Below are 22,889 nucleotides of genomic sequence, written 5' to 3'. Positions count from 1 at the left end.
ATTCCCACCCCACTCCAGAGGAAGGTTACTGCAAAATCCCCATTTCCTCCCGATCAGGGAGGATGGGGGTGGGGACAGTCAGAAGTGGTATTTACCGGTTCTACGAACTCCTCAAAGATCCACTATTGGTTCTCCAGAACTGGTCAGAACCTGCTGAATACCACTTTTGAGTTTACAGTGAAATCAACATAGGAGGCTGAAATGCTATCTGAAATATATGAACATTATTTTGTTAAGCCAAAGTGAATTATACAGTAGCTCCTTTTAAAACAAAAAATAAAAATATGGATTTATATCAATTATTAACAAATAATAAACTTGCATCTCTCCTGAACTTTCCTAAATAATCCCAACTTCTATTTTTCTTTCTCTTGTTCATTTTCACTAACCCCATAAGCAGTGCCACAAAAAGACACAGTGCAGATTTTTCTCCAAATAGACTGAGTATGAGATTAAAGACATTTATGATAATCATTACAGCAGCCATTGGACCCAAGAGAGAAAAAGCCCAAATTCACATAAATTTCACCATCTCTTAATCCACCTCTTCTTATTGCACGTACTGCAACAAATTAAAATCAGCTACCATTGGCACCCAATCCACAACACACCCAGCCTTGGCGGCATATTAATATATCCATCCCATTTCATTTATTTACAAAACAATCATTAAGTTATACATCACATCAAATATTTTACTTCTTTATCAAATTGATTTGGTAAAAATTTAAAAAATACACTCTACTATTTAGTAAAGAATAATGGATGCCATTTATTTTGTGTTAATTTCAACTCACTTCATGGAAGTTTGGGGTTCTTACGAAAAAAAAAAGTGGAAGGGTACCAATGCTTTTGTCTGCATCTGTATCTCTAGCATGGCTCCCTCTAAGACAAAAGCATGTAAATCATTCAGAGACTGAATGAGATGCGGTCACCTAAATCAATAGTATGGCTCAGTGATGAAAAAAATGCCAATGTGATCTTAGGCTTAGATCATGGAAATAACAAACTATTGTCAGGTAAATAAAATGTGCACAGGTAGACTCTGAGTCCTGAACACTTGAGAGGGGCTGTACTTACTACTTTCAAAAGATCTACCTATGTCATAATCATATTTAGATTCCATGTCAATACCGAGAAACAAATGGAGCTAGAAAAAGGCTGGGCCACCAAGATAGGTGCCATTATATTTCCTTCCCTTTTTTAATTACATGACAAAGCTATTCTGTGCTTATTTCATGTCATCTAGACAAGATGTTGTTCTAAATATTACATTTTAAAGAAGCAGAAGTGAAATGAAGATTAGGTAGGCCTCTTCCATAAGGCATGCGACCAACTTTCATTAGAAGCCAAGATTAAAACCAATAAATATACTTGCAATACATACACACACAAATCCCAGAAGCATTTTAACGGTAAGACTTGTTCAAAAGAACAAAGTTTTAAGCTTTATTTTTACCTCCACCACTGCTGTTTACTATGAGTACTCTACACATTTAATAAATAATCATCTCTAATGAATCATACCCTGTAAACATTTTCCTTTCAAAAGTTGATTTTCCAGTCCAATGGAGCATTAAACCATAACCAATTACAGCATTCTTAAGAGATCGCCTAAAACCCCAATTTCAAGAGAGAGCCTGATCAGAAAATTCAAATGAGATAAACATTGTCTATAAGATGTTACTTAAAAAAAATATTAGGAAAAAGGGTGCTTAATACCTTCCATCTCAAGATGCCTTCCATCATGTAGTGACTTGGATGATTTCTTATTTACTTTATTTCCTTCTTTTACATTGAGATTAGTTCTCATATCCATTATGAAACATGTATTATGAGAGGATACCTATGCATGTCATAAGAAAATTAATACCAAAAAATAAATTTAAAAAGTGGTCACATATTTTACCAGTAGAAAATAATCACTAATTTCCAAAAATAAGAGTACAGATTTGATTTACCCCTCTATATGGAACCATTTTCTACCGATCAGTTGCAATCTAAATTATATTTTTTTCTGAATGATCCACTGCTATTGTTAGAAACAAGAATTGGAAAATCTTGACATCAAAATTAATTTCCCATTCACAACAATGTTCATCTGGAGTAGATATATTTGCCTAGCCTCAGCCCAAATATAGAATAAATCCTATCTGTGATCTAACAAGGAAAAAAGGCCCCTCGTTACCTACCCAGAGCCTTCATACATGTAAATTACAGTATTTCATACCATAATTGTCATTAAATTGTGAAATAGTAGCCTTACAAGTAGAGCATAAGTAATTGTAGTATAATGCTTTTTACTTCTTATGTCTCAAGAACCCAATCCAGGATAATACCCAAACAGTATTAAAAGGCACTGAAAGGTCAAAGAGTACACATAACCTGAAATAAGTATTCATATTTTATTCTAAACTTCTGCATTCGGGAAATGTTTTTAAGGAATTGTAGTAGAATTGTTTGGATATAATAATTATGGACTTTTTTGTTATGGCTTCCCCATGCACCCCAAAAAAGCAAAGATAGGCAAAGATCCAGAGAATATATGTTTTATATGTGTTCATTTTAAAAGATTAAGGTTGAATAAACAGAGACCAATCCCATGAAATCCCATCAAACAGCACAAACTATTCTGACAATCTTGAAATATTTCCACTTTAAGCATTTTTTTCACTTCCATGTACTTGTGATTCCCCAAATAAAACATGGGTTTGCAAGAATACTCTTATAATTCATTTTCTAGAAAAGTACATTTCACACAAATGATAATTTATATAAATTAATAATATATTTTCCCCTTCCTACAGGACTCCTTGCATATTATGTATTCAAAAATTAAATGCATGCATTTATTAAGCCACATTTTAGAGGGCAAAAAATTTTCAAAAAGCCTTCACAACATAATAAATTTAACATGACATTCAGAATTGGTAGAATATTTGAGAATCCAATAATTAAAGTTTCTTATTCTTTCACATGAAGGTAAGAATTAATACTTACACTGCATGTGGGTAAAAGATGAAAAGCTTGTAAAACATAATACTGATCAGATTTCTCAAAACATTTGACTCTACATAGAGAATTGTGCAGTCCAACTTGCTTCAACTGCAGCCTCTGTCTTAGGGATCTATATATCCTTTTGGTAGCCCACATGCCTTTAAATGTGTCCAGTTTATAGAATATGAATCTTGCTGCCCATAAGGAAAGAAAGAATGAGGCACTTAAAGGAGTATTAGAAGTGTTATTCAGGAAGAATACAAACGTGACATTCTTGATTTTTCTGATAAGAAAATTGAAATTTACCTAGTCAGGTTAACAAAATATCTGCAAGTAAACAACCAAACTCAGAGAACACCAAGGACTTCACTACATAAACCAATGGTTACCAAGATGTTATAAAAACTGTGTAATTAATTACAGTAAACTAGATACAACAAAAATGAACTAATTGTGTAGGAAAATATGAAATGCAGCATATATATTAAGGGTTCCAAGACCAGAATTCCAAGCCTCCTTAGTATCATTCAAGGATGACCCCGTTTTAAAAAGAACGTTATTATGTTTAAGATTCAACCCCATGCCTTAAACACAAGTTGCATATACATGAAAACAAGATTTTAAAATTTTAGACTTCCGGGGAGGAACTTGGCCGTCGGCAGCGGCTTAATTGAGCCGCTCCCAGATTTCTGGTTCGTTATCTAATTAAACACCCTTTAGATAACTCAAACTTCAGATAAGAAGATTGTAGTGAGCGTCTCAGCTGGTAAGAACTTTTCCTTGCAGTTTGTAGCTTTTTTTTTCTGCTGCAAACGAGGGGGGGGGTTGTTGTTTTTTTAAGCTGAGTCATCTCCGGCCAGATTTTTCTGCTGTATTAACGGCACAAGGCCAAGAACCCCCTCTTAGGACAAATTATTGAAATTATTTTTTTTCTTATGAAACTAATACAAGCAGAGCTCATATTTGAGAACTTTACGTCTGTTTTTTTAGGAAAACTCAAGCTTCAGTGTTAAAAAATTTTTAAGATGGCGATTCTCCAGCCTTTGTATTTGCAATGATGGTACATTCCGGCAGCCTTTCTAATCAGCCTTATTCCCTTTGAAGACTCTTCGTTATCTAATTAAAAGTTCTCAAAGGCCCTTTGTTGACACAGAGACATTCCGAACAGGGCTTTTCTCTGATTTTTGTTTTGTTTTGCTGAACTGTTTTGGCGTAATGCCAGCCCTTTGAAATCCTCCGTAAAATTCTTGGCAAAAAAGGGAGAATTTTTTTTTTCTCTTCTCGGCATAGTGGTTTGTTAAGTGCTTGAAGCAAAGATATTATGGCTTCCAAGTCGAATCCTGCGAAATTACCTCCTAAATCTGCTTCTCCCATACCTGGCACAAAGTCACAGCCCCCACCTTCTATGCCCCCTAGTGGAGATGTATTAACAAAAGAATTTTTGTTGGAAATGTTTAGAGAATCAAGGGAACAGAATTTGGAAGCTCTCAGAGAGTTCAGAGATGAAATAAGGAAAGAGATAAGCAATGAGATAAAAGCCTCATATGATAAATTTGATACCAAGATTACCAAAATGAATGATGATATGTTGGGAATTGTAAACGTACTGACAGAATATATTTCTGGGATGGAAGAGAACTTAGAAACTCTCAATGAAGCTAAAACTAATTTGACATCTAAAACCGAAGAGGTGGAACGAAAAGTTGAAAATGCTGAAAAACAAATGATTATGATACAGTATAACCAGATGGAAATTGCATTAAGAGTTAGGGGGCTGCGCGAAGAGAGACAGGAGAACTTAAAGCAGATGTTTTCTGAGGCCTTTGACTGTCTGGTGGGAAGACCGGGATCCAATTTTGATTGGCAGATTGATAAAATTTTTCGCGTCAACTCCTTGGCGGCAAAACAAAAGCAACTCCCCCGAGACGTGGTAATATATTTTGTTACAAGAGAATCCAGAAATAAGATATTACAAGAGTCCTACAATACCAAGCTTCAAATTGGCGGACAGGATTTGATGGTTTTGAAAGAGATACCACCTCAAATGCTAAGAGCCAGAAGAGATTATGCTTTTTTGGTGGAAGAGCTCAGAAAGCGCCAGATACAGTACAGATGGGATGCCCCGTTTGGCATCATAGTTACATTTGATAAGCAAAGATATCGTCTCAACTCTGTATGGAAAGCTCGAGATTTCTATCATAAGATTTTGAAAGTGGGGCACCCTGAACCATCGGGATATGGAGAAAAACCACGAGCAGGACAAGAGAAACAGCAAACAACACAATCACCAGACAAAACCTATCATCTCCCCCTCCCAGAAGGGCAAGGGGTTAAGGAACAAAGATCTAACCATATGACCACCAGACAAACAGAAAAGCAAGCCATAACGCAACAATCTTTACAATCTTCGGCCATTGACCAAGGAGCTACGGCAACAAGCTCAGAAGCTGTGGGAGGAGCTAGACCCAAGGTGAGAGAGGCCATGCGGGAGGCTCTAAAAAAGCTTCAGGCAACCAAAAATGACAACTAAGATTTTGACATGGAATGTTAATGGACTGAACTCTCCACAGAAGAGAAAGAAAATATTTCATTATCTTAAACAATCTAAGAATGATATAATTTGTTTGCAGGAAACTCATATCAAAATAACTGATCAAAAATATCTGTTCAATCCCAAACTTGGTCAACATTTTGTGACCTCTGCTATGGAAAAAAAATGGTATAGTAGTATACTTAAGGAAAGACATTAAAGCTGAGCTAATTGAAGCAGATCCCTTTGGAAGATATATCGCATTGGATTTAATCTTAGAAGGGAAAAAGACATTGCTTTTGGGAATCTATGCTCCTAATCAACAACAAGATGGATTTTATAGAAATCTCCATGCTAAATTAGTACAGTGGGACTTTAAGTCGTGCATACTATTGGGTGATTGGAATGGCGTGATTGACACCAAAAGAGATAAGAAGACATCTCGCCCGAATACTAAATTCCGAGCTAAACTACCCAAATCCTTTTTTGACATGATGGACGACTTCGAACTGCGAGACGTTTGGCGTGAAAGGCATGCAGAAGAATATGACTTTACCTTCTTCTCCGACAGACATCAATCTTTTTCAAGGATCGACTTTATATTAATTACTAATGATTTACTTTCTAGGGTGAAGAAGACAAAGATTACGGCCAGAGTGCTTTCGGATCATAACCCAGTTTGGATGGAGCTGGGAAGGGTAGTTCAGGCTAGAAGGTCCTGGAGGCTGAATGAAAATTTATTCAGATATGAAAAGTATGTTAATGATTGTAAAAAATTGTTATCTGAATACTTTGTTTTTAACATGAATAAGGGTACACCTATGGAATATGTATGGGATGCAAGCAAAGCCTATATGAGAGGAGTATTGATAAATATAAACAAAATACATAGACATAAACAAGGGCAAAAACGTAAAGAATTGGAAGAGGAAATTAAAGGGAAAGAGCAGGAATTAATATTGAACCCAGGTGATACAAAGACTAAAGAAGCAATTTCCATATTAAAATCTCAATTTGATATGCTGATCTCTGATCAGGTAGCCACCAGTTTATTATATGCTAAACATAATACTTTCTGCAATGCAAATAAACCCGGTAGGTGGTTGGCTTATCAGATCAGGAAAAAAAGGAAAATTCGAAATGTATCCAAATTGTGTTACAGAGGGAAGGAAGTGTTTCAGCAGGAAGAGATCCAAAAGGGATTTTGAGAATTTTTTACAGAGTTGTATAAAGGGGACAAAATTAGGGACTTAGATATAAATAAATACTTAGATAAAGAGAAAATCCCCCTAGTTAGCGAAGAACATAGGTATAGGTTGAACCAACCAATAACCTCTGGGGAAATCCTGCAGGTAATCAAACAATTAAAGCTAGGGAAAGCACCAGGTACAGATGGCTTAACAGCCGTTTACTATAAAAACTTACAGTTAGAAATGGTAGAACCTCTTAGAGAATTATTTAATAAAATTCAATCGGAAGGTAAAGTGCCCCCTTCATGGAAGACAGCGTTCATATCGTTGATACCCAAAGAAGACCAAGATCTTACTCAGCCGAAAAATTATAGACCTATTTCATTACTTAATGTAGATTATAAAATTTTTACCAAAATATTAGCAAATAGGTTAATGGTGGTTATCCAACAACTGATACATACTGACCAAACAGGTTTTATACAGGGCAGACAGATGAAGAGCAATGTCAGGTTAATTACTAATGCTTTAGAATACTTGGGAAAGAATAATCAAATCCCTGCCGCATTCATATTTTTGGACGCTGAGAAAGCCTTTGATCGAGTCAATTGGCAATTCTTGTTGAAGATACTGCAAAAAATGCAGATAGGAGATGGCTTTTTAAGGTCAATTGGTGCAATATATCAGCAGCAAAAAGCCCAAATTATAGTTAATGGAAGTTTAACAGATTCCTTTCAAATAGAAAAAGGTACAAGACAGGGTTGTCCTTTGTCCCCACTATTGTTTATTATAACTTTGGAAGTATTGCTGAACAAGATACGGGCCTTGGATGCTTTAAAAGGGATCAAGATCAGACAGCAAGAATACAGAGTCCGCGCTTTTGCGGACGACTTGGTTATAATATTGAAACAACCGCAGGAATCCAGTAAGGTTTTAATGAATACGATTAATCAATATGGTCAAGTCTCTGGATTTAAAATCAATTTAGGAAAAACCAAAATATTAGCAATGAATATGAATACCAAACAGAAGGAAGAATTGGGAGTGATGTTAGGATGTGAGGTTGTTAAAAAAGTCAAATATCTTGGAGTTAATATTTTAACTTCAAATGGGAAATTATACAAGCATAATTATGAACCACTCTGGCATAGTATACAAATGGAGATGAAAAGGTGGGAGAAACTGCATTTATCTTTGTTGGGAAGGATAGCGGCAGTGAAAATGAATATTTTACCAAAATTTTTATTTTTGTTTCAAATGTTACCAATACTCAAAAGAGATGTGAATCTTTTAGAATGGCAGAAGGGTATCAACAAATTTGTATGAGCAGGAAAGAAGCCGAGGGTTAAGATGAAAATAATGCAAGATGTACGTGAAAGAGGAGGATTGAAATTACCAAATTTAAAATTATATTATGATGCAGTGGCTTTATCTGCAATTAGTGATTGGATCCATTTAACCAATGACAGAATATTGAATATTGAGGGACATGATTTGGTATATGGTTGGCATGCTTACTTGTTATTTAACAAAAAACTGGATAAGAATTTCAAAAATCATATTTTAAGAAATGCCTTATTGCGGGTTTGGAAAAAATATCAACATAAACTAAATGACAAATTGCCCATGTGGGCAATTCCTAGACATGCAATTGAAAATATGAATATAGAACAAAAACACGATAGAACCACTTATAGACAACTCCTTATTACAGAAAGAGGGGTGTTGCAATTAAAATCCTTAGAGGTACTTAAAAAAGAGAAGGTAGTTCAAACGTGGTTTCAGTATGGCCAACTACAGGCCAGGTGGAAAATAGACCAAAAAATAGGTTTTGTAATAGCTGAGGATAACTTGTTTAAACAAATAAGAGATCAAAGTTTAATGCACATAAAGAGGATATATAATGTATTAGTACAGATGGACTCAGAAACCGAAATGGTTAAAGATTGTATGATAAAATGGGCTCAGAATATTGAAGAACCTATAATGCTGGACACATGGGAAAAATATGGGTAAGAAATGTAAAATTTACACAAGCACAAAATTTGAGAGAAAATTTTTATAAGATGTTTTATAGATGGCACTTAGATCCCAAAAAGCTTGCTTCTATGTATTCAAATGTTCAGCCTAAATGTTGGAGATGTGGTTCTTTTGATGCTACGTGTTTTCATATATGGTGGACATGTCGTAATGTTAAGGCATTTTGGATAAAAATTTGGTGGATCCTGCAAAATATCTTCAAAAAAAGGATAAAATTCACTCCCAAACTGTTTTTACTAGGTATATGTATTGACTTTGTAGCAGTAGAGATTAATTTGGTTCTGTACTTAATAACGGCAGCAAGACTCTTGGTGGCGCAATACTGGAAGAAGAAAGACCTGCCTACAATTCAAGAATGGACTTTGAAGGTTACAAACTTAGCCGAAATGGCAAAAATTTCAGCATATCTTAAAGAACATTCAAATGAGAGGTATAAACGAGACTGGAAAAAATGGATTGATTATATACAAAGCAAATACGGGACTAGGAAATTCCAGATAGCTTATGCTTAAAATTAGTAATAACTTAAATTGTTAAAAATTTGGGTAACAGCAAGAAGCTGAGTTCAATGTAGAGATATTTTAGACTGTGATTGTCAAAAAGTTATACCATGTATGGGCTCTGGGAAGTCGGGGGGAGGGAAGGGAGGCGGGGATCTAGGGGGAGGGGGGGAGGGGGGAAATATAATATGTGTTAAATTTTAAAGCATGATTGCACTTGTATACTGTGGTTTTCTTAATGTTAGTGTCAAAACAGAACAAACTGAATATATTGGAAAGTAATAGAAGTATACCGAAGGGAGGAGCTGAATGAAAGAAGAAGGAGAGTAGAGAGGGTGAGAGAGAGGAGGAGGAGGAGGAAGGGAGGGAATGGATTAAGAGAGGGAGTGATAGGGTTAGGGTTAGATAGAGGGGGAGGGGAAGTAGGTGTAGAGGGGTATGAGAGAAGGAAGAATGAAAGTTGGAGGGGGATGAAAGAGGGTGTATGGTGGGCTAAGGCGGTATATTGGGTTTGTATTGTAGGGGGCATTTTCTATAAAAGTGAGGGCTGTGTTTATTACCCAATGTTATATGCCTCAGTTGCACAGTAAACATGTGATTGTATAGAATGAAATGGAAATAAAAAAGATTTGTACTGGAAAAAAAAAAGATTTTAAAATTTTACAAAAATCAAGCTGAGAATATCATAATAAGCTTAATGCAATAGATATCCCAGTCATGCCAATATTAGGATTTTAAATAAAAATAGGCTTTGTAGGAATTTTATCATTTCTCATAACATGAAAGGATTTTGTTATGCATATGTACATGCATACAAATTGCAGGCTCTACCAAGAAAGCATTTATATTATTAATTTCATTACTTAGGTTTTTATTCCAGAACAATGTTATTAATTGATTTTGGCAGAACAGAAATGCAATTGTTTTTTTTTTTTTAAAAAAAAAAGCTTTCCTTAGTGAAAGGTGAGGATAGCAAAGTATGTTGCAATTCATTATTCAAACTTCATGGCTAAGACTCATGAATATTAATAAACACATAAAGTATACTTCAAACCTTATCTTCTCTGAAGTAAACCTCATAGAGTTTAACAGATTTTATTCTCAAAGCATGAAAAGAAGAATTAAGGAATCTAATCTAGTAAGGCTATTTCCATATCTTTAGCAATGCAACTCAAGTTCTATGAACTACGGGCCATACGCTGCACTTTAAAAATCAGAATTATTGCCAGTACAACATCTAACAATGTTGGTAATGCCTATTTATACTTTTGATACCCAGTGCATATATGTTTAATAATGTTATATTAAGCTTTCATAACTTCAGGCTGCCTTTTCTCCCAGTCAATTCCTTTATCTGTTTATCAAGCAAAACATTAAAATGAGATAAACCATTATCAATCAGATTCCTGTTTATTGCGGTTTTAAAAAAACACAAGACTTTTTCAAAACAGCATAGGAAATGATATTTGCTGTTGTACCAAAATGCAACATATTAGGAAAACATGCCTATTATTTATTCATTCTTGATTTCTATTAGCTTAGTCTTCTAATTTTCCAAGTTTTATTTAAAATTTGTATATTGCTGTTTTGCTAGGTAGCTATGAATAAAACTAAACTATTTGCAAAAAAACCTGATACTTTTGATTCAACTAAACTGGCTTGGGGAAGTGGCAATATAACCACATTTCACTTCTAGATAGGAGCCAGTTTGCAAGTGTGCAGATTTCTTATTTTTGACTACAGTATAATAGTCAAAATATAGTTGTATAGTTGACCACAAAATATAGTTGTATAGTTGACCACATATACAGTATGCAGTTATATTGCCAGTTCCACTGATACATATTTTAAACACATAGCACGTGTAACTCATGTTGCTTGATGAGGAAGTATTGAGCCTCCAGTTTGCCACTGTTCAAACTTTCAGTTGGTATAATCAGATAAAGCACCATTTTTTTCTTCCCTGTAGCCATTATGTCTGTTTTGGCTTTCCCTTACTTATTCAACAGAAAAAAATAGAGCAGTAAAGAATTTTAGGCCAAGATGCCTCAATCTGGAACAGAGAAGCAGCCATTAGTGTCACTCACAATTGGTTATTAAGGCATTACTAACAAGGACAAAGACTGAACCAACAGTCCAGAGATTTAAGGCATTATAATTTATCACTTTTTCAGCTAAACCGCCCAGCGCTTTTGTGCAAGGCTAATAAATCTAATGAGCTTAATCAAGTAACTGAATTTAAATCATCGCTACCATATTGACCGGGTCTGCTATAAAACTGGCAAACCACAGGCTGAACAACCATCTTATTTGGCAGTAATCTTCCCGGTTTCCCAGATGGACTCAAAAGGTGAATTTTACTCTCTCGAATAGTGCAGAATCAATGCTGAAAGGTCATTGTCTCTGAATTTTAAGATTCCTTTTATGTTGCTACAGCTTTTCATGCACTTTAACCAAAGCTTCCAGCCTATTAAAGTCATTATGAGGGAGGAGAAATGGGAAAAGATTCAGCTGTATCTCAGCAACGTTCCCGTTTATAAGCCATTAATTCACCTTTGTTCTTTTTATAAGAGTACTAATCCTCTTTTGACAAGTCCACTCCACCAAATGAATTGCATTCAACGGAATTATTTTATGATAACGGTGCTGGCCTTTAAGGTGACACAAAACTCGACTGTTTCCTGCTGGAAAAAACATAAATAATTGGGCTCGCTCTCCATAGGACTAGCATAATCTAGCAATTTAAAAGCCAGAACTCACAGAGAGGGTCCTCCTTGCGTACTACTGCCAGCTAGCACGGCTGGCCAAATGGCCAACACCAGAGGGCCCTGAACGTTTGAGACAGAAGGGTTGAGGCAATATTCAGAAGCCGAAATGCTCGTCTCTGCGAACACAGCCTGATGATTAATGGCGACTTTAATCTCCAAGCGAGTCCCGAGCAACAGGTCAAATCTCCAAGCGAGTCCCGATTATAAAATATCTATTTTAGCATCTTATTTTATTCCGAGAAAATCATTTGGGGCTGAAAGGAGCTAAATGGATTAATTTCGAAGAAACGTAGCCAAGGCTAAGAAAAAGGCTTGAATCCGCATTTTTCAATTTCAGCACTTGGCGGAGCGCAAGGCAAACAACAGACCCTCCATAATATACCTCCGCTTACTCCTCCCTTCCGCCTCTTCGCCTCTTTTCTTCCTCCAAAGAGAGCCGCGTCCTGCTTTTTCGTGCCCTCCGTTTACCTTAACGCGGGCGGCTGATTCCACACAGGTACCGCGTCGTTCTTAAAGAGACAGATCCAGCACGAAAGGAAAAGTTTTTCTATTCCCCTCTCGCTGGGCCTTCGCAAGTGGGTTTCTTACATTAATTACTATATTAAATTCATTAGCTCTTTTTATTAGTTCGCGAGAGATTCCCACTTTTTCTCAAGTGTAAAACAGCCGTGTGAGCTGCTGCGATTGGAAGAAAAGGGGAAATTTGAAGCAGGAGGAAGATGCAGCAGGCTATCAATAGAGGAGGTATTAGGCTTGCTTGCTTGCTTCCCATTGTAAAAATGCGGACAACCTCTAGTCGCCAGCAAAATTAAGATCCGTACGAAACTACAGGTTGCTAAATTCTCCAACCCAGATCTGATAGTCTGAATATTTAATATTTGTTGATGACATTGTTAACATGTAAGGAGTAAGAAGCTGTAATAACTGGTTTGTTTACATTAGTATTTATATAAAAAATGTATAAATGAAAATTTACATGTCCCCATGGAGAGTCCCAGAAAATGAAAATGGGAAGTGGCTGTCATCCAGAGATATATTTATACAGAGCCGAGGTGGCGCAGTGGTTAAATGCAGCACTGCAGGCTACTGCTAGATCAGCAGTTCAGCGGTTCAAATCTCACCGGCTCAGGGTTGACTCAGCCTTCCATCCTTCCGAGGTGGGTAAAATGAGGACCCAGATTGTTGGGGGCAATATGCTGACTCTCTGTAAACCGCTTAGAGAGGCCTGAAAGGCCTATGAAGCGGTATATAAGTCTACTGCTATAACTGTCTTTGCCTGCCTACTAAAAAAGGCAAACCTACACTAGGATAATCTGGCAAAGCATAACATCTAATAAATTTCATCATCTGGTGATGGATCATAACCTCCATCTATTGTCACTTTTTCAAAATGTTTGACTCCTTAATCTATAAGATCCTGACAGTGGCTGAAGCTTGATGAGAGAGTTCTACAATTCTTATACAATACAAAAGCTTAATAAATTGATAAATTTTAACACAATTTTCAAGATATTCGCCTTTATTTTTCAAATTGAGAAAACAGTAGCATTCTGGAAATAAAACAGCAACAAAAATACTGTGGCGCTTTTCAGTCTTTTGTTAAAACCAGTTTTAGATCCCTAAGAGAATCTAGAGGTGAAGATAAAGTCAGCTTAGCTATTAATTCTTACAATTCAAAAAAGAAAGTTTGTACTGACACAGCAAGCCTTGAAAATGAGACTTGTGGAACTATTTAAATAACTCAATTATTGTGTATTGTAAACACATGAGAATGCTTTAAATATACAATGAGTAGATACAGCAAATCATGTGGATATAGGGTGGAAAGAAAATAAGACTGCTAATGTATACTGTAAACATTAAGTGGTTTTTTTCCTTTGCCATTTGTGTGTGTGTTTGTGTGTTTATGTGTTTGTAAGCCATTATTGCTTCCTCATTGCAAGTAGTGATTAATACATCTTTCAAGCATGGAACTATCTCAAATTCAATTTGGATCCTACCTGGGTCCACACACATATTTTTACAATCACTTTTCCAATAAATTTTCACAGGTTGAAATTGTTTTACAAATGACTTAATACAATACAATAGCAGAGTTGGAAGGGACCTTGGAGGTTTTCTAGTCCAACCCCCTGCCTAGGCAGGAAGCCCTATACCATTCCAGACAAATGGCTATCCAACATCTTCTTAAAGACTTCCAGTGTTGGGGCATTCACAACTTCTGGAGGCAAGCTGTTCCACTGATTAATTGTTCTAACTGTCAGGAAATTTCTCCTCAGTTCTAAGTTGCTTCTCTCCTTGATTTCCACCCATTGCTTCTTGTTCTACCCTCAGGTGCCTTGGAGAATAGTTTGACTCCCTCTTCTTTGTGGCAACCCCTGAGATATTGGAACACTATTATCATGTCTCCCCTAGTCCTTTTTTTCATTAAACTAGGCATACCCAGTTCCCTAATCATCTTGGTTGCTCTTCTCTGCACTCTTTCTAGAGTCTCCACATCTTTTCTACATCGTGGCAAGCAAAACTGAATGCAGTATTCCAAGTGTGGCCTTACCAAGCCATTATAAAGGCATTCATGTGATCTTGATTCTATCCCTCTGTTTATGTAGCCTAGAACTGTGTTGGCTTTTTTGGCAGCTGCTGCACACTGCTGGCTCATATTTAAATGGTTGTCCACTAGAACTCCAAGATCCCTCTCAGAGTTACTACTATTGAGCAAGGTATCTCCTATACTGTACCTGTGCATTTTGTTTTTCTTGTCTAAATAGAGAACCTTAACTCTTTTCACCATTGAATTTCATTTTATTAGATAGTGCCCAATGTTCAAGTTTGTCAAGATCCTTCTGTATCTTGAGCCTATCTTCTGGAATGTTGGCTATTCCTGCCAGCTTGGTGTCATCTACAAATTTGATGAGTCCCCCATCTATTCCCTCATCCAAATCATTGATGAAGATGTTGAAGAGTACTGGGTCTAAAACAGAGCCTTGGGGTACTCCACTGTATACTTCCCTCCATGTAGATGCAGTTCCATTGAGGATCACACGTTGAGTGTGGTTGGTCAGCCAGTTAAGAATCCATCTGGTGGTGATGCTATCTAACCCACATTTTTCTACTTTATCTAGTAGTAGGTTATGGTCTACTTTATCAAATGCCCTGCTGAAGTCCAAGTAAACTATATTGACGGTCCAATAATTTTGTCACTTTGTCAAAGAATGCAATAAGATTAGTCTGGAATGATCTGTTTTTGACAAACCCATGTTGGCTTTTGGCTATTACTTTTTTTACTTCTAGGTGTTCACTAATTCGTTGCTTGATTATCTTTTCCAGAATCTTCCCTGGTATTGAGGTCAGGCTGATAGGTCTATAGTTTCCTGGATCTATTTTTTCCCCTTTTTGAAGATGGGAATCACATCAGCTGTTTTCCAGTCCTCTGGCAGTTCTCTGGTGCTCCAAGATCTCTGAGAGATATAGTTCAGTGGTTCTGTCTGCCAGTTCCTTCAGAACCCTGGGGTGTAATCCATCTGGTCCTGGTGATTTGAACTCATCTAGGGTAGATAGGTGCTCACTTACTATTTTCTTCCCTATTTCAAGTTGTGTTCCTAACCTGATTTTTGTGATGCTGTTTTTGGTAGGTTGGACTGTTTTTTCCCTTTGTGTAAAGACAGATGCAAAAAATGAATTAAATTGTTCTGCTTTCTCCCTGTTGCTTGTCACCTTCTCGCCACTTTCTCTCAGCAATGGACCAATTGTTTCCTTAACTTTTTTCTTGTTTTTAACATGTTGGAAGAAGCTTTTTTTGTTATTTTTTACTTTTGTGGCAAGCATTTCTTCATTGTGAGCATTAGCTTTCCCCACTTCATCTTTACAGGCTCGGGCTATTTGCTGATATTCTGCCTTAATTATGAACTCCCCTTTCCACTTTTTATATTTATCCATTTGTCTTTCAATTTGTCAGAGAGTTCTTTATGCAGATATGCTGGTTTCTTTTGGGAGCTGTTATTTTTTTTCTTCATTAAATTGTGCTAGACTGGGCTTTTATAATCTCATTTTTCAAAATTTCCCAAGCTTCTTGAGTTGTTTTACCCTTGAGGATTCTCATCCATGGAATTCTTCCCAAGCTCTCTCTAAGTTTATTCAAATTAGCTCTCTTAAAGTCCAATACTCTAGTTCTACTACTTATGACTTATGACTTTGTTCTACTACTTATGTTTGCATAATGTTGAATTCCAGTATTGCATGATTTATTTATTTATTTATTTCCTTTATTTGTATGCCGCCCTTTTCCCTGGGGGGACTCAGGGCGGCTCACAATTCAAAAAGGGAGGGGGGGAAAGAAACAGTATTCCAATATGGAAACAATACAACATATTAAAAGAGAGCACAACAGTCACACAATTCGGGTGGGGTTGGAATCTTAACCCCAGGCCAGCCGGGACAGCCAGATCTTCAAAGCGGCGCGGAAGGATTGGAGGGTGGTGAGGGTCCGAATCTCCACGGGGAGCTCGTTCCAGAGGGTCGGAGCAGCCACCGAGAAGGCTCTCCTCCGGGTAGTTGCCAGTTTGCACTGGCTAGTAGATGGAATTCAGAGGAGGCCTAATCGATGCGATCGTATCGGTCTAGTGGAGGTAATTGGCAGTAGGCGGTCTCTCAAATACCCAGGCCCACTACCATGAAGGCCCCCAAAGTTCCTATAGCTACTTGTCCCAAATCCAGATAATGTGGATGAGTGTGGTTGAGTGGAGGAGCATATCCAACTAGAATGAAAGAATAATATAACAAAGGAGAAGGTAGAAAAGGAAGAAAAAGGACATGAAATTTAATTCACAAACAAAATGGCATTCAAAATTAAATGGATTTTCCCCTTTTTGCCACTAAAACAAATTAAAGAAAAGCCATCAAAGACATCTGCAATTATTTCAAATGATTGAAATAATAAATGGAATTTATCAGCAGTGGCCAAAAGAGACACCTATTTTTCCTGTATAATACAATAATGAATTGTGATACTGTGTGTGTGTGACAATGGTTAGAATGCAGTACTGCAGGCTGCAGATCAAATCTCACCAGGCTCAAGGTTGATTCAAACTTCCATCCTTTCAAGGTGAGTAAAATGAGGACCCAGATTATTGGGGAAAATATGCTGACTCTGTAAACTGCTTAGAGAGGGCTGTAAAAGCACAGTGAAGAGCTACATAAGTCTAAGTGCTATTGCTATTAACTCAAGGTGCATGCATACTTTGTGTGAGAGAGACAGAGAGAGATAACATCTAATGCCAATACAATTAAAATTATTGGAATACAGCTTGTTCTCTCTCTCTCACTCACACACACACAGATGTAAACCATTGCATCTTTTTCAATAATCTGAATAATAAACAAAATATTATCAAAAGGAGTCCAGAAATGGAAGTTTCATCTGGACATAACAGATTTTCATACAAAGCTTCTATTAGCATGAGTAAAAGATTTTAAAACCAATTAGACACTTTAACAAAGCTGATGACACCAACATTAATAATTATAATTATATAACTATATATAATATATTATAATAAATAATAATTATTAAATTATTATTTAGGAATTAAAGAATAGTCCTCTAGGCCAACCCAATCAGCCGGCTAACTATTGGACTTAAGAATCCATATTAAAAGCTTTCTCAACAGTACATGCCTTCCTTACCCCATGAAAGAAACATTTGGATTTTCCTGATGATGAATTAAAGCAATTAGGTCGATTAAAATTCTAACATAACAACCTTGACAATGTCATGCAACCCAAGCACAGATAATAATTTATGTAGGCCCAGATAGCTGTGAAATCTTAGGATCTATATTTATAAAACAAAGATATCCATATTCGTAACAATAAGATCCTGAACTTGTCTTATGAAAATAAAGCCATTGTAGGAAAAGAGCCATGTCTATGGTGGTAGAAAATCAGACTGGGAGTGTATTTCCTGATTTCCAAATTTCATCAAAAGGCGTATGCTTATATATACATTAATTAAATTTGTTAAAAAAGATGCTGTCAGATCTGATTTTTTGTGAAAATGACAGCAATCTATTCAAAAACTTCACTAAACATTTCTGATAAAGTAGGTTGTAGAAATGCAACACTTTTTTCTCTTTTAGGTGGAAAGACACCAGATCAAGGAAACCTCTCTAGTTCATAGATTGAAAGAGACATTCCCAAGTTTTGGAATAAATGTGTAAAATTTGGTTTGCAACTTCATCTTGTAACAATTTTCTTTACACTTTCTGCTAAAAAGTGAGCAAATCTAATCTGTTGTTGAGATATGAGAAATATATGTGGCCTTTTAAAAAAAAACCCTCAGAACTAGATTATTAGTATACTTATGCATCTCATGCAGTGTTTTATTATTTCATTAGTTTAAGTCTATGTTTATAATTTAATGTGTGGATTGAGAGAGCAGGCTGAACCAGAGTAGGCCTCAAGCCTGAACCAAACTAGGGTCTCATGATATTAAGCTTTAGCTGTTCATATATAGAAATTGCAAACGTTCGCTTTTAGGAAGTCTGCACATAAAAGCTGCTGTAGCAAAACTCTCTACAACAGGATGGCCTTGGGAGATGGGAGAAAATATGCTGCCTGTGAAAAAAATCAGACAAGATGGGGAGGGCCCCCCAAGGAGCTAACATTCAGAGCAATGGTGGGTTTCAATTTTGTCTACTACTGGTTCGCTTGTGCATGCGTGCGCATTTACACACGTGCACAATGCTTCTATGCATGCGCAGAAGCATCCGGGCAGGTAGGCAGAGCCTCCCACCACCGCCACTACTGGTTCGCCCGATTCAGTCCAAACCGGGAGCAACCCATCACTGATTCAGAGAGAGAAACTTAGGAAACACCCGCTCTAAGTTAAAAGTGGTGGCAGGAAGTTTATACTGGCAAGATTGATAGCAGCCCTCTTAGGTAAACCAGACAGGAAATACAACTAGATGAACTAATTCTACATTATTGTCAACAATGGAGCCATCTTTGGAGCATCTTCAGGGTTTCCATAGTGAGGCTGCCTGGAGTTATGGGAAAGGGGAGTAGAGATAGCTGAGGGGGATATGTAGCCAAAATAATATTCTTTCTCCTGGGAACCAAGATCACTGTCGCCAGCACTTGGAAGGGCATGGATGGGAGGCATCTGGTATGGGGAGAGAGACCTGATTGGGGCATGTGATGGTTGTGGGCAATGTGGAGTAAAACTTTGGATTTTGAACTGGGTGGGGAAAATCCCGGGGACTTCAGATTTGGATTTTTACCAGCTGTGTAAATATAACATGCCTAATAAATCTATACTTTGAGGAACACTGCCTTGGAGATGTGATTTCCTATGAGCTGTTACTTGGAACCCTGACAGTTATATTAACAGAAATTTGCAAGTCAGTTCCTCCAAGGTAACATGACTAGATGAACTAATTCTGCTTTTATTGTAAGGTTACATTAACAGAATCTTCAAGAGTTCAATAAAATCTGCAAACAACAAACAATTATTTCACCGTCTCCTCTGTAAATTTAAATTTAATTTTTATTTGTTTGATAGCAGTTTAATTGCCTGCGACTTCTTTTATAATGCAAACCCTAATTAATAGGGATTTGCTGTATCCCCCATTAAAGATAGCAGTGAAACCAACATGAAAAAAATTCTACCATCCTGTACACCATCTGTTTAATAAAAACTATTTAAGAGTCAACAAGAATACATTTATATTCCATTTGAAACTTGTTTGCAACTTATAGATAAATGAAGCAGTTAGCTTTACCTAAACTATCACAAATGAAAACAAGCAAAACTTGTGACAGATAAAATAGCAGACATGTTTTATTTAACCCAGAATGCTGAAAAGGCAGCACTAAGAATATCATAAAGACTTCATTTCACAGTCTAACAGCAATTGATTTAAAGCCATATTTTCTAAATATAGTGCCTTCCAATTATGTTAGACTAATATTTACATCCTCATCCAACAACGCCAGTGAGGATTATTGTCTAATTAATACATCTAGAAGGCATCTGAAGAAGGCTGATACAGAAATTTGTTTCATGACATAAAACTGGTACTCAAGAAAATCAAAAACAGTTGTGAGAGAAAAAAAGAGACTTTCTTAGTGAAGGACATCAGCACCTTAATTGAACCTAGCAAGATATTTAAATGTTGAGTCCAAATGAATATGACCAGAACAGTGATGGTGAACCTTTTTTGGGCTCGTGTGCCATGAAAGGGGGGAGTGTACGGGGGGGTCATGCGCGGGCATGCTGCAACCATAATGCAACATGTGATCCACCCCAGTGTGCATGCGTGCATGAGAGGCGCTCCTCCCCATTTTTTGCATGGTTTTTTTGCTCTCCCAAGACTCCAGAGGCTATATAGGAGCCTGGGGAGCGTGAAAACAGCCTCCCCCCCCCGAGGTCCTCCAGAGGCTTCAGGGACCTTGAGGCTTCCCTGAAGCCTCCGGAACGCAAAAAAACAGCCCTATGATCAAACCGGAAGTTCAGGAACTAACTTCCAGTTTGCTCATAGGGTCAGTTTAAACCCTCCGGAGGCTATAGGGACCTTCAGGTGGCTTCCCTGAAGCCTCCGGAGGACTAAAAAGACCCTATGAGCAAACTGGTTTGCTCGTAGGGCCGGTTTAAGCCTTCCAGAGGCTTTAGGGAAGCCTCCGGAGGACTAAAAAGACCCTATGAGCAAAGTGGTTTGCTCGTAGGGCCGGTTTAAGCCCTCCAGAGGCTTTAGGGAAGCCTCCTGAAGGTCCCTGAAGCCTCCAGAGGGCTTAAACTGACCCTACAAGCAAACTGGAAGTCTGTTCCCGAACTTCCGGTTTGCCCATAGGGCTGGATTTTTGAATTCCAGAGGCTTCAGGAGCTTCCGTGAAGCTTCTGGAGGGCCTCCCGGAGGTGGGGGAGGATATTTTCGCCCTCCCCAGACTCCTATAAAGCCTCTGGAGCTTGGGGAGGGCAAAAAATGGCTTTAAAAAAGGCTGAACTCAGCCGCCAGCGCGCACATGCGTGCCTCGTGTGCCCTGACAAATGGCTCTGCGTGCCATAGGTTCGCCATCCCAGGACTAGAATCTCCCCTATCCATAAGAAGCATGGCAGTTGGTCAGCCTTTATTTATTTTTATTTATTAAATTTATATTCATTTACAACTATATTTGCTGTAATAAAAGCTGTACTGTTGTTCCACAAAGATACCTTCAATGTGGAACCTATCACAGTAGTGAAATTTCCAGATTATGAAGCTCAATTGATTGCAGGTGCTAGCAAGAAACAGGTGAGAAAAAGTGGCTTTAATTTACCGGTAGTCTTTTTTTTTTTTTAAGATAAAAAGACAAACAGGGTTCAAAACAACTTTCCTTAGCAGAATAATTCCTGGCTAAATCATTCAACTCCAAGATTGTACTATTACCATTTCTAATTTGTCTAGATTCATTTTCACTCTTAGCCCTCACAATAGTAGTTCCTGACAGCACTTATTTCATTAACTTGTTAAATGCAAATAAAAGATTGCCTTCTAAGGCATACTTAATGACTTTTATTGTTTTATTTTATCAATATATAAAATACAAAGAAAAAGAAAAAAAGGAAGGGAAGGGAAGGAAAAAGAGAGAGGAAATTAAGGGAACACATTGACTTTCAACTGTTTAGCACAGTACAAGATAACATTTCTGCCTCAACTTTTTACTTTTAAATATTAGTATATAACTATGGTAGCCATTTCTATAACAACAATTCTATCTAATTGGCAAAATCTAAAGTCAAAGCTTCTTTTTTTTCATCATAAGCACAAAATCTAGAAGTGATATCTAAATAAAAAACATAATTATATATATTCTCTTTGAATAAAACAATTTAACAATTTTTGCTTTATCTTCCTTGCTGTGGAAATATTTATTTCTTTATAAACTATCACCATTTATATTAACAAATTTATTTCATATTCTTTAACCTTAAAGGGAAAATATTTTTTTCAACCATTTTAAAACATTAAACTTTTCTTTAAAAACATTTCTGAAATCAAACCCTTTTTCACTTTTTCCATAGTTCACTATTAAAAATCACTCCCTCCAAGTTAATCCTCATAGAATAATTTTTTCATCTTGTATACATCCTTTATAAAATTCTAAACTTTTCTTTTAAACTAATACAGGTGAAACTCAAAAAATTAGAATAGCAATAGCAATAGCAGTTAGATTTATATACCGCTTCATCGGGCTTTCAGCCCTCTCTAAGCGGTTTACAGAGTCAGCATATTGCCCCCAACAACAATCCGGGTCCTCATTTTACCCACCTCGGAAGGATGGAAGTCAACCCTGAGCCGGTGAGATTTGAACAGCCGAACATCAGTCAGCTGAAGTAGCCTGCAGTGCTGCATTTAACCACTGCGCCACCTCGGCTCTTTATCGTGCAAAAGTTCATTTATTTCAGTAATGCAACTTAAAAGGTAAAACTAATATATGAGATAGAGTCATTACATGCAAAGCATGATAGTTCAAGCCGTGATTTGTCATAATTGTGATGATTATGGTTTACAGCTCATGAAAACCCCAAATCCACAATCTCAGAAAATTAGAATATTACATGCAATCAATAAAACAAGGATTGTACATAGAACAATATCGGACCTCTGAAAAGTATAAGCATGCATATGTACTCAGTACTTGGTTTGGGTCCCTTTTGCAGTAATTATTACCTCAATGCGGTGTGGCCTGGAAGCTATCACCCTGTGGCACTGCTGAGATGTTATGGAAGACCAGGATGCTTCAATAGTGGCCTTCAGCTCTTCTGCATTGTTCGGTCTCATGTCTCTCATCTTGGCAATGCCCCATAGATTCTCAATGGGGTTCAGGT

The 22,889-nt window shown here is 37.0% G+C and overlaps 1 protein-coding gene across 7 annotated transcripts in view; it reads right to left on the bottom strand.

Moving 5' to 3' along the window:
• PNPLA4 (patatin like phospholipase domain containing 4) overlaps window positions 1-13,100 on the bottom strand; it is a 28,792-nt gene extending 15,692 nt beyond the window's left edge. The window contains exons 1-4 of one of the 7 annotated variants that reach the window (XM_032226731.1): window positions 12,018-12,399; window positions 11,811-11,941; window positions 3,001-3,191; window positions 1,723-1,846 (exon numbers count right to left, since the gene is read on the bottom strand). In XM_032226731.1, the coding sequence (XP_032082622.1) occupies window positions 1,723-1,846; window positions 3,001-3,153 (277 nt within the window). In that variant the 5' untranslated portion in view covers window positions 3,154-3,191; window positions 11,811-11,941; window positions 12,018-12,399. The other 6 variants (XM_032226730.1, XM_032226732.1, XM_032226733.1 and 3 more) reach the window with 6 other exon arrangements.
• Between the last annotated feature and the right edge of the window lie 9,789 nt (window positions 13,101-22,889).

This window comes from Thamnophis elegans, chromosome 11 (assembly GCF_009769535.1).
Source record: "Thamnophis elegans isolate rThaEle1 chromosome 11, rThaEle1.pri, whole genome shotgun sequence".
Classification (NCBI taxonomy): Eukaryota; Metazoa; Chordata; class Lepidosauria; order Squamata; family Colubridae; genus Thamnophis; species Thamnophis elegans.
This window is presented reverse-complemented; position numbering and strand designations above follow the sequence as displayed.